Source organism: Ovis canadensis, chromosome 3, assembly GCF_042477335.2.
Source record: "Ovis canadensis isolate MfBH-ARS-UI-01 breed Bighorn chromosome 3, ARS-UI_OviCan_v2, whole genome shotgun sequence".
NCBI classification, from domain to species: Eukaryota; Metazoa; Chordata; class Mammalia; order Artiodactyla; family Bovidae; genus Ovis; species Ovis canadensis.
This window is the reverse complement of record NC_091247.1, coordinates 7,847,798-7,861,525: the sequence shown is the minus strand read 5'-3', so window position 1 is coordinate 7,861,525 and position 13,728 is coordinate 7,847,798. Positions and strand designations below refer to the sequence as shown.

Sequence of the window (13,728 nt, the reverse complement as noted above, 5' to 3'; positions counted from 1 at the left end):
GCTCCTGCTTTAGTCTCAGTGCTTCTAGAAAGGAATTGCAGGAGTGGGGTTTACGTTATCAGGGTGAGGGGTGTGACCTGGGACGACCCTTGGCTCCCTTGGCCTCAGTGCTGACACCTGACCGATGGACCCTGTTTACTGTCCCCTATTCCCAGGATCTTTATGTCGCTGAAGCTTTATCCACTCTGGAGTCATGGAGGAGCCGCTATAACCAAGTTGTAAAAGACAAAGGAGACCTTGAGCTGGAAATTATTGTCCTGAACGAGTATGTCTGTGTGAGGAGAGGGCATGGGGCCGATTGGAGGAGGGGGTGAACCAATGCCTGGTGCCAGGCATCCCGAGGCAGCTCGCGTGAGCTACACGGGTGCCGTCTGTCTCCTCTGGTCCAGGCCTGCACTGGACTGGCCCTGAGGTAGGCCCTGGTTCCAGCTCTGCCCCAGGGTCCTACTCCCTGCTGGGCGCTATGGAGGGGCCTTCTCTGCTCAAACCTGGGCCAGAGCGGGGCCCTAACCTGCACAGCAGGGAAACAGGCCCAGCCACAGTGGGGTTCTTCCGGTTCTTGGGGGGCAGCGCAGCTGGTTTCTGCCTTTGCCCTGTCTTCTCTCAGCTTCTCTTTGTCTGCCAGTCAGTAGGTCAGAGGTTCGGCCTGGGAGTAGGGGGCAAAAGTGGCCTCAAGTTGAAGGTGACTGACGCACCTTCCTCATCACTGGTGGCTATCAACAGTGACCATTCTCCGGCTCAGCCGAATTCATGTGTCCATTCATTTGTTTCTTGAGCAGCTACTATGTACCAGGCTGTGTATTGGCCTTTACGGTTACAGCAGTTAAGAAACAAATGCATTGCCTTCCCCAGGGCGTTAACCCTGTACTGCAGGAGGAGACAGGGCTACAGAGACCTGGACTCCCTGGGCTAAGGGGTCACAGGGGAGCTAAGTTGGTCTCTAGGTCAGGAATGTTTTGCCTGAGGAATAACTTTGGTTGTTTTCAACTCAATTTGGCAAACATATCCTGGGAAACTTGCTAAATGCCGGGCCTTATGCAGGGCCCTACCTTTGGGATTTTCCCTCTAGTGGGAGAAAATGGATAGTTAAGGCAGAAGGATCTGAGGTACAGATGAAAGGGATCATGGAAGACGTGTCCTGAGGTGGGATGTCTGAACTGGGTTTTTCAAGTTGAGCGGGCATTTGCTGGTGAAGCAATAGAATGCATTTGCTTGGGCCTAGTTAGTACTTGCAAAACATTTGCTGAGTGGCAAACTATAATTTCTCAATGCTCAGAGCACATGCTGTGCAAAGGTGCGGTGGTGGGTCTCTAGTCAAGAGCCCTTAGGCTCCTCCGAGGCCTCAGTCTCTGTTCTTGGATTAGAGCCCCTGCTGAGGGCCTGAGGGTAGGGGAAGGGGGGCTAGGGCAAGGGGAGGGGGGGACCCGTGTGCCTTTTTACTGCTCTGTGGCACCTGCCCTCACCTAGGGGAGATGGAACCCCAGTGTGATGTGTGTGTGAGGGAGATGGATGCCTGGGGGTACCCCTGACCTCTGAGCCTGGGAGTTCTGTTCTGACTTCAGTTCCTGATGGGCTAAGAGATCAGGAACTGCTGTGGGGAGCTGGGAAGGGACCGCATCCGTGGCCCTTGTCTTCAGACAGTGTCTTAGCCTTGGGGGATGATTAGAACAGAGAAGGCTTCTGGGAGGCTGGAGGGAAGGGAGGTAGACCTTAAAGGCTGTTATATGAAAGCAGGCTACCTAGGAACACCACGGGCACCAATGCGGGGGCAGCTGCTCTTCGCAGTGGAGACTGGGAGCAGCCCAGGTGCCAAGGAGAGGGACATGGGTGACCTGGGAAGGAACCACAGGCCCCACTCCACACAAAGACGCAGGCTGCTCGTAGCCCCTGGGGTTGACTGTGTCTGCTTTCGCTTTGTGACCTTCCAGCCGGGTGACAGATCTCGTAAACCAACAACAGACCTTGGAGGAGAAGATGCGGGAAGATCGGGACAGCCTGGTGGAGAGACTGCACCGGCAGACCGCCGAGTATTCCGCATTCAAGCTAGAGAACGAGAGGCTAAAGGTGGGTCGTGAGGGCTGGGCCCGGGACATTCGGGTAGAGAGCAGACGGCTGGGCACTCCTGGTTGGGCCCAGAAATGACCGCCGGGGCCTCCCAAGAGCCTGGAGGCAGCAGTGGGCTAAGAAGGCTTCCTCTGGAGTCGGGGAGACCCGATTCAAGGCCTGACCAAACCTTGTAGAGTTGCAGGACCCGAACAGGATGTCTGCCATGCTGTTGCTGCAGTTGCCTTAGGGGAGGAAGTGCGATCCTGTGTCGGGGGTGAGGCGGGTGAAGTGCCCCACATGACATTCAGCCCATGCATGTGAGGTAGATCTGACCTTGAAGTTAACACTGATGCTCCTGGCGCACTGCTGGACCATCCACATGCATTCACTCTCACTGCAACCTCCCAATAATGTGATAATTACTCCACTTTGTAGAGTAAGGAGACCGCTTAGAGCGAGTTTTAGTTTCTTGCCAAGATTCTGCCCTTGGAAGTATTGGGAGTTCAGATTTGAACTTCAGTCTGACTCTGGGGCTGTAACTAGCTTTTAACCATTCGCTCAGCTCCCTCCAGCAACCCAGTGGTGAGAGGCAGCCAACAGAGTTTGACATTGCAGAGCCAGGTTTGATCTTGCTTTTTAACTGATCTGGGCAATAGTGTCTTTTTTTTTTTCCACTGATTTTTGTTAAGATAGATAGATTTAAGGAAGTACTATGCAGAAAGGTACACAAAACAGACCTATTTTGTCCACCAGTCACCCTGATGGAACCTTAAAGCCAGCCACCCCGGTGACCTCACCTAGTTACAAACACCCTCTGCTAACGGAACGGTTTTCCTGACTTCTGTCACTGCAGATGAGTTGGCCTGGTTTTGAACTCTGAGCCTGGCCCTTGTGGCTTTTCTTCGGTGTTCTGTCTGTGGAAGTTATCTACGTCGCGTGTGGTGGTCCATCTCCCTCTGTCCTGCGCATTGTGGCATTGTAGGAATTATACCATGACACGTTTATCCATTCTGCTGCCGACGGTTGTCCGGGCGGTACGGCTTCCTGTACCTTGGAGTAGAAATGCTCGGTCACTAGGTGGTACACTGACCTTTGGCACATGTCAGCAAACAGTGGAGCAGTGGCACAGGTTTCCGCTCTTACCAGGGGGGTGCGAGGAATCTGCTCCGTGTCTCCTCAGCAACACTTGGTACTGTACATCTTTTTCATTTTAGAAAGGTGGGAGAGCGCTCGTGTGCCATTTGTTGCAGTGCAATTGTTGGATAAATGACAGACAACCCCACGTCTAGCAGTTAACTGGGGTATTATTTGAAGGGACAGTATGTCTGTGTGGTGAAATACAGTGTAGCTCTTCAAAATGTTTGTAGGAGTGTATTTTCCTAGACATGAATTACAGAGGTAATCATAATTACAAAGGTGAAATATGCTTATATGAAAGTTGAAAACATCACAGAAATGTGATAGCAGAACCGAAGGTCTCTCAACTGTATATGTACATTTATTCCAGTTTTTCTACTGTGATATTAACCTGCATATTCAAACATATGCACACTCATTCTTCCATCTGTTATTCTGCAGCTTGATTTTCTCACTCAACCACGTTTCATGGATATCTTTTTTTTTCTTTTGCTTTCTTTCTTTTAAATGAGTGCTTATTATTTTATTGAGATACCGTGACTTTATTTTGTCCCATCTGCTAAGGTGAGCATTGGGTTATAGAACATTTATTGATGAGAGAAGTAGTTCTCAACATACTTGTTAATTAACAAGTTTGTTGCAAAGCACTGGATATAATAGAATCCCATGCTTATTGGAAAAAATAAAATATCTACACAGCCATCAATATATAGCCATATACTAAGGAATCATGATTTATTTTTCTGGGTTTTATCTCCATTTTCTTTAATGATACTGTGTTGCCTTTTTTCTCATTTTTTTCCTTGTTTTGGTCATGCCACGAGGCATTTGGGATCTTAGTTTCCTAAAAATGGATCAAATCCTGGCTCCCAGGAGTGAACGTGCTGAATCCCAACCATGGGACTGCCAAGGAACTCCCAATAATGCATTGCTTTTGTGATAAGAACAGAAAAACATGGGAATCTCTTATTTTCATCCGTCTTCACTTGAGTTGGTCATATCGGGAGCCCCGCCCTGGTGCCTCTCTGAGGAAACCTGCTGACAGGGGCGAGTAGGTGGGGCTTCCCTTTGCCAGCCCCTCTGAGTAGGAGCCAGGGCTTGGTTTGGCCACCTGCTCCGGGACCTTTCCTGCTGGTTACCCACGAGCCAGTTAACCTTAACCTTGTTCCCTTCTAGGCTAGCTTCGCCCCAATGGAGGACAAGCTCAACCAGGCGCACATCGAGGTCCAGCAGCTGAAGGCATCGGTTAAGAACTACGAGGGAATGATTGACAACTATAAGAGTCAGGTAGGCTGTCCGGTGCCATCAGCCCTGCCAGGGCAGCAGCACCTCCTGCTATGGAGGGAGGCTCACCCCGAGGCCTCCCCCACAAAAGGTGTTTGTTGTTTTTTTTTTTTTACCAAAATTTGGCTCTACCCAAGATGCCCCAATGCTTTGTTGGTCCCCAGGTGATGAAGACCAGACTGGAGGCTGATGAAGTGGCTGCCCAGCTGGAACGCTGTGACAAAGAGAACAAGATCCTTAAAGATGAGATGAACAAAGAGATTGAAGCGGTATTGCTCCCCGTGCTCGCCTTCTTCCCCTCCCCAGTCCCGGGCCTGCAGTCTGTCCCTCCTGTCTGTCCTTGACGCTCTCTGGTGTGCTTCTCATCTCTTCTTTCTCTCTCCTGCTTCCTTGTTATTCCTCTTTCTCATCCTGGTTTTCCTTAAAAAAAAAAAGTTTCCCCTGCTTGGAACATTCAGGTGGATTCAGATCCACAGATCTATCAAGCCTTAGGAGTGCCTGTTGCAGGCATTCTGTGTGAAGTTTTTATTTTGGGCCAACCAAATAATTGCCTCCTGTCCCCTTCCCCTCAAAAAAGCATTATTCTTTTAGAGACAGCTTGGCTGTCTGGAAGCAAAGGGATCATCTTAATAGTGACCTTGGAGACAGACTGAGTCCAGGCTCAGCCAGTACCTGGCTGCTTATCCTTGGACACGTCACCACCCCTCTGCAGTCCTCACACTCCTCCTTAATACAAGGGTGGGTGAAGACCAGCTAGGTGGTAGCTTTTCCTGTGACCCAGAGCGTTGTGACTGCCTTCCTAGGAGCTTTGGGGTTACACTAGACTTGAATCCTGGCTCTGCCAGTTCCTAACTGAGTGACCTTGGGCAAATGATCCTTTGATCCTCAGAGTCCTTAGGTGGGGCCAGCAGCACCTGTGTAAGTTTTGTATGAATTCAGGGAGAAACGCCTGGGTCCTGGTTGCCATTATTCTTCAATGAGTGAAGGAGCAGCAGACTGCAGTCACCAAGTGGCCAAATGCGTCCCCCCAGAGAACAGCTAAGATGTTTTTAGTGGCCTACTGGGAGGCTACACTTCTGCCCGTGGGCCTTGCAGGACCCTTTCTGGGGGCCTGAGGGCAGCCTTCCCACCCTCCCAAGGATTCTGTCTGGCTGCTGCAGCCACCAGGCCCTTCCCAACCGTGGGCTCCTCTCTCCCACTCCAGGCGCGGAGGCAGTTCCAGTCCCAGCTGGCTGACCTGCAGCAGCTGCCCGATATTCTAAAGATCACAGAGGCTAAGCTGGCTGAGTGCCAGGACCAGCTGCAGGGCTATGAGCGGAAGAACATTGACCTCACAGCCATCATATCAGACCTGCGCAGCCGGGTAAGGGACTGGCAGAAAGGGTCCCACGAACTGGCCCGAGCAGGGGCCCGCTTACCAAGATGAGCTGCACGTATGCCGCGCCGCCCCCCCCAAGGGAGGACCACTTCCTTTTTCTTGGCTGCCGCTTTCTGAAAGGAGTGAGCTATCATCAGTGCTGTGAAATAAAAGTCTGGTGTGCCAAATGCCTTGTGTTTGCACAAAGTGATTGTAGTTATAGGAGCTACCGGGCCCTCCTGCTCTCGCCGCTCCCCGAGCGCTCCAAGTCTCCGCCGGCCTCTGCCCTTCAGTGCTCTGCTGCTGTCCTCAAGCCTCATGCCACCAGCGGACACCAAGCCATAAGTTTTCTTTGTCTCCATCTTTCTCTTGCTTTAGCTGCCTTTCCCTAGTCTGAATAGACCCCTTGCCTGAGCTTGTCCCGACAGAGGACTGCTTTTCTCCCAGAGGCAATCTGCCTTTGGGTGCCTGGAACCAAGCCGGCAAGGTCTAAGAAATGGTACGCTTCTCATCTGCACTGTGACCTTGGGTGAGACCCTGCCCCTCTCTACACCTGCGTCCTTGCAGTAACAGTGGAAGTAGCTGCCATTTTTTGAGCACGTGCTCTGTGTTCCAGCATTCTCTCATTTAATTCTCCCAGGAACTTTGCGAATGGTCTTATTTTCCCCATTTCACAAAAAGCAGCCGAGGGCAGAGAGGGGGAGAAGTCATTTCCTGAGGTCACAGGTCACACTCTCCTGAATTAATAATGCTTGTCAACAGGGACTGGAAGCCAGCCGGCTCTGTCTGGTTCCCAAGCCCATGTTCTCAGTACTTTAAATCACCTGCCTACTCTTGAACCTGAGTATTCTCAGGGCCTTTCAGGCCTGAATGTCTGAGTCTTCTGGATGACTTCTCAAACCTGCCAGTCTGAAGGACTTGATAGATTTCCTGTGGCCTTGCTTGCACTGGTCCCCAGTTAAGGAGAATGACATCAGCAGTCCCACCAACATCCTTGGTAAAGCTTGGTAGTGGGTTGCGTGGACCAGTTAGGCCTGCTGTCTGCTTCTGCCTTCTTATGTCTGCCCAGATCCTACTGACTGGCCTCTCCTGAACTAGAATGTGTCATCGTGGCTATTCAGGATCGAAGCTGGCTTCTCTCAGTGTGGGAGAGCCTTCGGTCTCAGGGGTCGGGCCTAACCTGTCCCCACTCTCCTCTCTCCTCCAGGTTGTGCGTTGAGACTTGGATGCCAGCTGAGGGCAGCGTGCCTCTCTCCTGGGTGTGGATGACAGGTCACAGGGATAAGGGAGGGCTGTACCTGGAGGTTCTTTCGTAAACCGGTCTATGTTCCTGTCATTTTAGATCGAACACCAGGGGGACAAGCTGGAGATGGCGAGAGAGAAACATCAGGCTTCCCAGAAGGAAAATAAACAGCTGAGTCTGAAGGTGGATGAACTGGAGAGGTTAGAGGCACTTGGTCCGATCTCTGTCCTCTTCCTAGGACCTGAGACTTTTTAGCCACTTAGCTGCTTTGGGCTCAGTGTGCAGAAATGTTTGAGGGACTCGAGGCCCTGGAAGGTACTAGGCAGACCTCAGAGGAAAAGCTGTTTGCACTGCAGTGGTAAGCATTGTGGGAGAGAGGAAGGTGGTCTCTGGCCAGGGGGTATGCTCCATGACACTGTGATCGAGATCAGATCACCCAGTGGTGGTCTAGTGGTTAAGACTCCGCGCTTCCACTGCAGGGAACCTGGGTTTGATCCCTGCTCAGGGAACTAAGATCCTGCATGCTGCATAGTGTGGCCAAAAAGTAGAAAGAAAAATTAAAAAAAAGGATGAGACCACCCATAGGCACCACCTATCAGAAAGGCATGCTTCATCCAAGCAAACCAGCAGGGCCAGGTGCTGAGGTGGGAGACACTCCCCCGCATTCTTCTCTTTATTCCTGGTCACCCTTCCCAAGACCTTTCTGATCTATTCCGTTACTTACGGACTATTGGAGGCAGTCGGGAAAAGAGTTCACGTTTTGGAATCAGAATCTCTGGCCGTTGATCCCAACTTGGCCACTTTACCTGCATTGTGATCCTGAGCAAATCATTTCATCCTTTTGAACCTCATCACCCTGTTTACTCATCTTGAGAAAAGGACCAAGGTAGGGAGAAGTCCAGTTCTTGGAGTTGTTGTGTATCTTCCATGAGATAATCCTCAAAGGGCTTAGCATGTTACCTGGTGTACAAAATGATAGTATATATGAGTTGGTATTATCCCCATTTTAAATACAAGGAAACTGAGCTTGGGGAGAGGTTAGGTGACTTGCCCAAGAGCACATAGCTGGTGACTTGCAAAGTTGTGACTTAGACTGTCTTCCTCCAGAGCTTTTAGTGTCCATAACATGAGGGCTGGAGCCCTCATTTCAGTGATGAAAGACTTGGGGAATCCCAGGAGGCTGCAATTGGCCCAGGTGGCTCACACAGCCTGCCAGCAGGGACTTTAAGCAAGTGGTCTCCCCTGGGTTCCACCTTTACTCTGCTGGCCTCAAAGATGCAGCTGGAAAGTTGCAGGACTTACAGAACTCCTGAGGTTGGAAGGTGTTCTGGAAGTGCAGCGGGGACCATGTGTGCACACGAGATGGTCACTGCTGCCCCATGGCTGGGTCACAAATGATGTTGAGTGGTCCAGCTGAAGTCCCTTTGCTGAGGGTGGCAGCAATGAAGAAGTTGGGGGTGGGGTGTGGGTTTTGGTGACAGACGTACCAGCTGTGGTGACCTTGAGCCAATGACTTCACCTCTCTGGCACAGTTGCTTCATTTGTAAAGTGGAGATCAGAATGGAACCCACATTCCTGAGCTGCAAGCTGCCGTATTACATGTGATGATATACGTATGTGGCACAGCCCACTGTCAGTCTGTGCTCGCTTCTCCCACTCTCCATACAGCTCCTTGCTGTCATGATGATCAGCAGATTTCTTTGATTTATTCCTGTTATTCCCTGGAGATTCTTGGTGTGATGTGACCCCCGGTCCAGTGTGGCTGGCAGCCCCCGGCCATGTGGAACAGGACACATAGTGGGACCAGCAGGCTCTGACTGAATGCTTTCACCTAGGAAACTGGAGGCGACCAGTGCCCAGAATATCGAGTTCCTACAGGTGATTGCCAAGAGGGAGGAGGCAATCCATCAGTCCCAGCTGCGACTGGAGGAGAAAACACGGGAATGTGGGACCCTGGCGAGGCAGTTGGAGAGCGCCATTGAAGACGCCAGGAGGCAGGTCAGTCTCACATCTGTTGTTAAGCAGCTCTGTGTCTTTGGGCACATCGCTTAACTTCTCTGAGCCTATCTCCGCATCTGAAAAGTGGGCAAATCATAGTAGTACCTGCCCCCATGGATTTATCATGAAGATCAAATGAGCAGTGATTGTAAAGGACTTGGCACTGGACTCAACAGCTGCTTCTGTCATTGCTGCCAGAGTGGGCCTCAGTCAGGTGTTCCACATCTGAGGTGGTAACTCATGGAGCGTTGGCAAAGGGCAGGTGAAGCAGGCTTGCAGAAGTTGTCTCCGTAGCTAGCTCCCGCCCTGAGGCTCCAGAGAATTCTCCACAGTGAGACTGGTCAGTGGGAGCGGCCCAGCCTCTTCTTTACCAGGTGTCCTCGTGTCGGGTAAGCCAGCCCCACCTCTGTGCTTTCTGGGCAGGTGGAACAAACCAAGGAGCATGCAGCCTCCAAGGAGCGAGCAGCCCAGAACAAAATCCTGGACCTTGAGACCCAGCTGAGCAGGACCAAGACCGAGCTCAGCCAGCTGCGGCGGAGCCGGGACGATGTGAGTCTGTCTGGGGGTGGGGCGGTGGTAGCAGACAAGAAGGGCATGGGTTGAGGTTGAGCCTCCTGGGGCCCCCAGGGCACTGTGTTCTGTTCTTTTTATGAATATGACATGGTTTTATTTTCTTCCCATCACTTTCCCATCCCTTCAGGATATTCCAGGCCCTTCCCCTTGCTTATTACCAGCTTTGTTAAGACGGCATTTACCATAAAACTCTCTCATTCAGATTGTACAATTCAGTGGTTTTGAGTACATTCTGAGTTGTGCGGTTATCACCACAATCCAGGTTAAGAATATTTTCAGAAAGAAAGCGACCCATTAGCAGCCCTCATCCCCTGGCCTCTGGGGTTGGTCTGTTCTGGGCGTTCCACACACGTGGCCCCCTGCCCGTTCCTTCTCTCAGGCTGATCGCCGCTACCAGAGCCGCCTACAGGACCTGAAAGACCGCCTGGAGCAGTCGGAGAGCACCAACCGCAGCATGCAGAACTACGTGCAGTTCCTCAAGTCGTCCTACGCCAACGTGTTTGGAGATGGCCCCTACGCCCCCTACCTGACCAGCTCTCCCATCCGCTCCCGGTCTCCTCCCACCTAAGCCGCTGCTGGGCTAGGAGCTCAGATGGATCCCGTGGCAACGGAGGTGTCGCCAAGCCATACCTGGAAAGCCTGTTGGTTTTCCTCTCTTCCTGAGATGAAGTATGTTCAGGATCTTGTCTTAGCCACTAACTCCAGAAAAGTGCCTCGAGCAGCAGGGGATAGAGCCGAACCCAGTTAGTTCTCTCGTCTCTGATAGTGTCACCTGATGGAAAGTTCTAATTACCCCAACAGGCCTTAAAGCTACTACTGTTAGGGTCAGGTTTTAACTCACTGTGATTGGCTCATTCGTTTCTCAGGAGAATATTTGGCCTGGACTTTCCCTCCAGACATTTTCCAGCCCTCTTCTTTTTTATGACTCTCGGGTTTTCCCTGACTCCAGCCAGCAGGAGCTGCTAGGCAGAGGTCCTCGCTGCGCCTCGCATTCTCGTGCTGCTTTCCTCGTTGCATGGGTACGGTGTCCTCTCCAAGGTGCTCCCCTCCCACTTGTGGCCAAGTTTCCTCAAGGCCACTTGCCCTCATGCACTTCCCTACAGACACTCGAGGGTTTGTGTTTTACAAGTTCGCCTTGTAAAAGTACAATCCCAGTCTCACTGATTTTTTTATTGGCTAGGTTTGTGTCTGTGGAATGCATTTATTCTTGAAATGTGTGTGTTTTACAAAAAGCTTTTATAATCAATATTTAAGGCTCCATGGGATGGTCTCCTTTACCCACACGATCCCTCTTCTAAAAATGATTCAATAAGACACTGCGCAAGAGCCAGTAAACGTTTTTTCAGGATGTGGCGCATGGAGCATTAGGCTCTTTGATTTTGACTGGGTCGGCGCTTTCTCCTCCACGTGCTTTCGCTTTGCGATCCTGTGAAAGGGCCGGAGGAGATACATGGCAAGGTGCTGTGTGTGAGGGCAGACAGCTTTAGCTGTTAGGAGGAAGATGGGCTGTGTCTGTCTTTAAAAATGTTAATTGCTTTCTGAAAGATGATGGGCTATTTTTGTCCTCCTCACATGTTCCTCTATTTAAAAGAACAACGTATTCTTCGGAGTGAAGAGAACACACTTAGTGTTCTGTGGTGAATCCTAACCTTTTCATTCTAGATGGTATTGTCCTCTGGGTGATCCAGTCTGGTTCCCTCTCAGCCACTCTAACCCAGGTCCGAACTTCTGGAGAATTCCCGTGTCCCCAAAAGCAGTGGTACCACACAGGCATCTGGATTGCACTCCCAGAACCGCACCCCCCCCCCGCACCCCCCCCCCAGCTTTAGAGACATTTGTAGTTTACAGCTTTCAATGATTTGTTTTTGTTAGTTTTGTTCTTAAATTTTATCTTAGCTTTTAATTTTGCCAAGGAAGGTCCCTGAAATTACTACTACCAGCTACCATTGCCACAAAACCAAGCCTATTTTCACATCTTTAACGTAGACTTGAACTTTCATACAATGTATGAAAGATCTTCCTAAGAAAAGACAGTTGACAAACTTACACCAATGTGCATACATTTCTGTATAACTCATCATTATTATCATCAAGCTAATAATAACCCCTTCAGTGTAGGATTCTGCTATCTGCAATGATGCTGTGGGAACTCTCTTTGGTTTCGTGGCTGGGAGTCTCCTTAAAATGTTTGGTTTTTCTTTGTAAAATATTGTATTACAAAAAAGAGATTTTGTGAAAATGAAAAATGTTTATATTGCTTCAAACTCGAGAGTTTTCCTTTCTGCCTCAAACTGAGACCCCATGAAATGGGCAAAAGGGTCAAAAGTTAGTGTCCTGGTTAAAGCTGGCCTCAGGCAATGATGAGCTTTTCATGTATTGAGATAGATTTAATTCACTCTTTTAAAGTGTATAATTCAGGAGAAGAAAATGGCAACCCACTCCAGTATTCTTGCCTGGAAATCCCATGGACAGAGGAGTCTGGAGGAGGACAGTCCAAGGAATCACAAAAGAGTCGGCCATGACTTAGCAACTAAAGAGTAGCAATTGTTATAACAACCCTGGAAGAGCGACAGCAGGATGGACACTTCCAGCAAAGGTCTCGTTATCAGTGAATACAATGAAGACATCGGCAGCTGTATTTGTCTTTTGAGCCCAGATCATTGGAAGAGAGCAATCAGTTCCACCTGCTGGGATCTAACTCAGAATAAAAACATGGTTAAGAATAAAAGAAAATGCTCCCATTTCCATACTGAGATGTCTGAAATAATTACTTAAAAATACTATTTTACATGTTATCATCTTGTTTAGCGCCAATGTATATGCTTTCAGAAAGCTTGTAAATATATTTTTGACTTTGTGCTCATAAAAAAAATTGAGATGTAACACGATTTGTTCTCATATATTGATTAATACCAGTCATGACATCAATACAAAATTATTATAAAATACATATTAAGTAGAAAAGAAAAAAATAAAGTGTATAATTCAGTAGTTTTTAATATATTCAAAGTTGTGTGACCCCCATCTTTGTCTAATTCTCCAACATTTTCATCACACCCAAATGGAACTTCTCCTGAGAAGCCTGTATGCACAGCAAGATGTAACAGAACTGGACATGGAACAACAGACTTGTTCAAAATTGGGAAAGAAGTACATCTAGGCTGTATATTGTCACTGCTTATTTAACTTCTACACAGAGTATATCATGCTAAATGCCAGGCTGGATAGTTCACAAGCTGGAATCAAGATAGCCAGGAGAAATATCAACAATCTCAGATATGCAGATGACACCACCACCAGAAATTGAAGAGGAACCAAAGAGTCTCTTGATGAAGGTGTAAGAGGAGAGTAAAAAAGCTGTCTTAGAATTCAACATTGAAAAAACTAAGATCACGGCATCCAGTCCTATCAGTTGATGGCAAATAGATGGGGAAAATGTTCAAACAGTGACAGGTTTTATTTTCTTGGGCTCCATAATCACTGAGGACTGTGACTGCAGCCATGAAATTAAAAAATGCTTGCTCATTGGAAGAAAAGCTATGACCAACCTAGACAGTGTATTAAAAAGCAGAGACATCACTTTGCTGACAAAGGTCCATCTAATCAAAACTATGGTTTTTCCAGTAGTCATGTATGGATGTGAGAGTTGGACTATAAAGAAAGCTGAGCGCTGATGAGTTGATGCTTTTGAACTGTGGTGTTGGAGAAGACTCTTGAGAGTCCCTTGGACTGCAAGGAGATCAACCCAGTTAGTCCTAAAGGAAATCAACCCTGAATGTTCCTTGGAAAGACTGATGGCTGAAACTGAAGCTCCAATATTTTGGTCACCTGGTGTGAAGAGCCAACTCATTGGAAAGGACCCTGTTGCTGGGAAACATTGAGGGCAGGAGGAGAACGGGGCCAAGAGAGGATGAGATGGTTGGATGGCATGCAGAAGCTTAATGCCCTGACTTGGGATGGAACCCAAGCCTCCCTGGCAGTAGAAGGGCACAGTCAACCCCTGAACCTGCCAGACTGTCTTCCACAGGAGCTGCCTCATCTTAGAGTCTCACTGGTACTGTAGGATTCCAACCTGACAACCTCATCAAAC

At 49.2% G+C, this 13,728-nt stretch overlaps 1 protein-coding gene across 9 annotated transcripts in view; it reads left to right on the top strand.

Moving 5' to 3' along the window:
* The window catches only part of ODF2 (outer dense fiber of sperm tails 2), a 30,139-nt gene extending 17,752 nt beyond the window's left edge, over positions 1 to 12,387 (top strand). For 8 of the 9 annotated variants that reach the window (XM_069580044.1, XM_069580043.1, XM_069580048.1 and 5 more), the window contains exons 13-21: positions 156 to 265; positions 1,929 to 2,064; positions 4,360 to 4,470; positions 4,632 to 4,736; positions 5,672 to 5,830; positions 7,167 to 7,267; positions 8,903 to 9,065; positions 9,489 to 9,614; positions 10,018 to 12,387. In XM_069580044.1, the coding sequence (XP_069436145.1) occupies positions 156 to 265; positions 1,929 to 2,064; positions 4,360 to 4,470; positions 4,632 to 4,736; positions 5,672 to 5,830; positions 7,167 to 7,267; positions 8,903 to 9,065; positions 9,489 to 9,614; positions 10,018 to 10,206 (1,200 nt within the window). In that variant the 3' untranslated portion in view covers positions 10,207 to 12,387. Of the gene's footprint in view, positions 1 to 155; positions 266 to 1,928; positions 2,065 to 4,359; positions 4,471 to 4,631; positions 4,737 to 5,671; positions 6,013 to 7,166; positions 7,268 to 8,902; positions 9,066 to 9,488; positions 9,615 to 10,017 lie in introns of those variants that run through there. The other variant, XM_069580052.1, reaches the window with a different exon arrangement.
* The last annotated feature ends 1,341 nt before the right edge of the window (positions 12,388 to 13,728 follow it).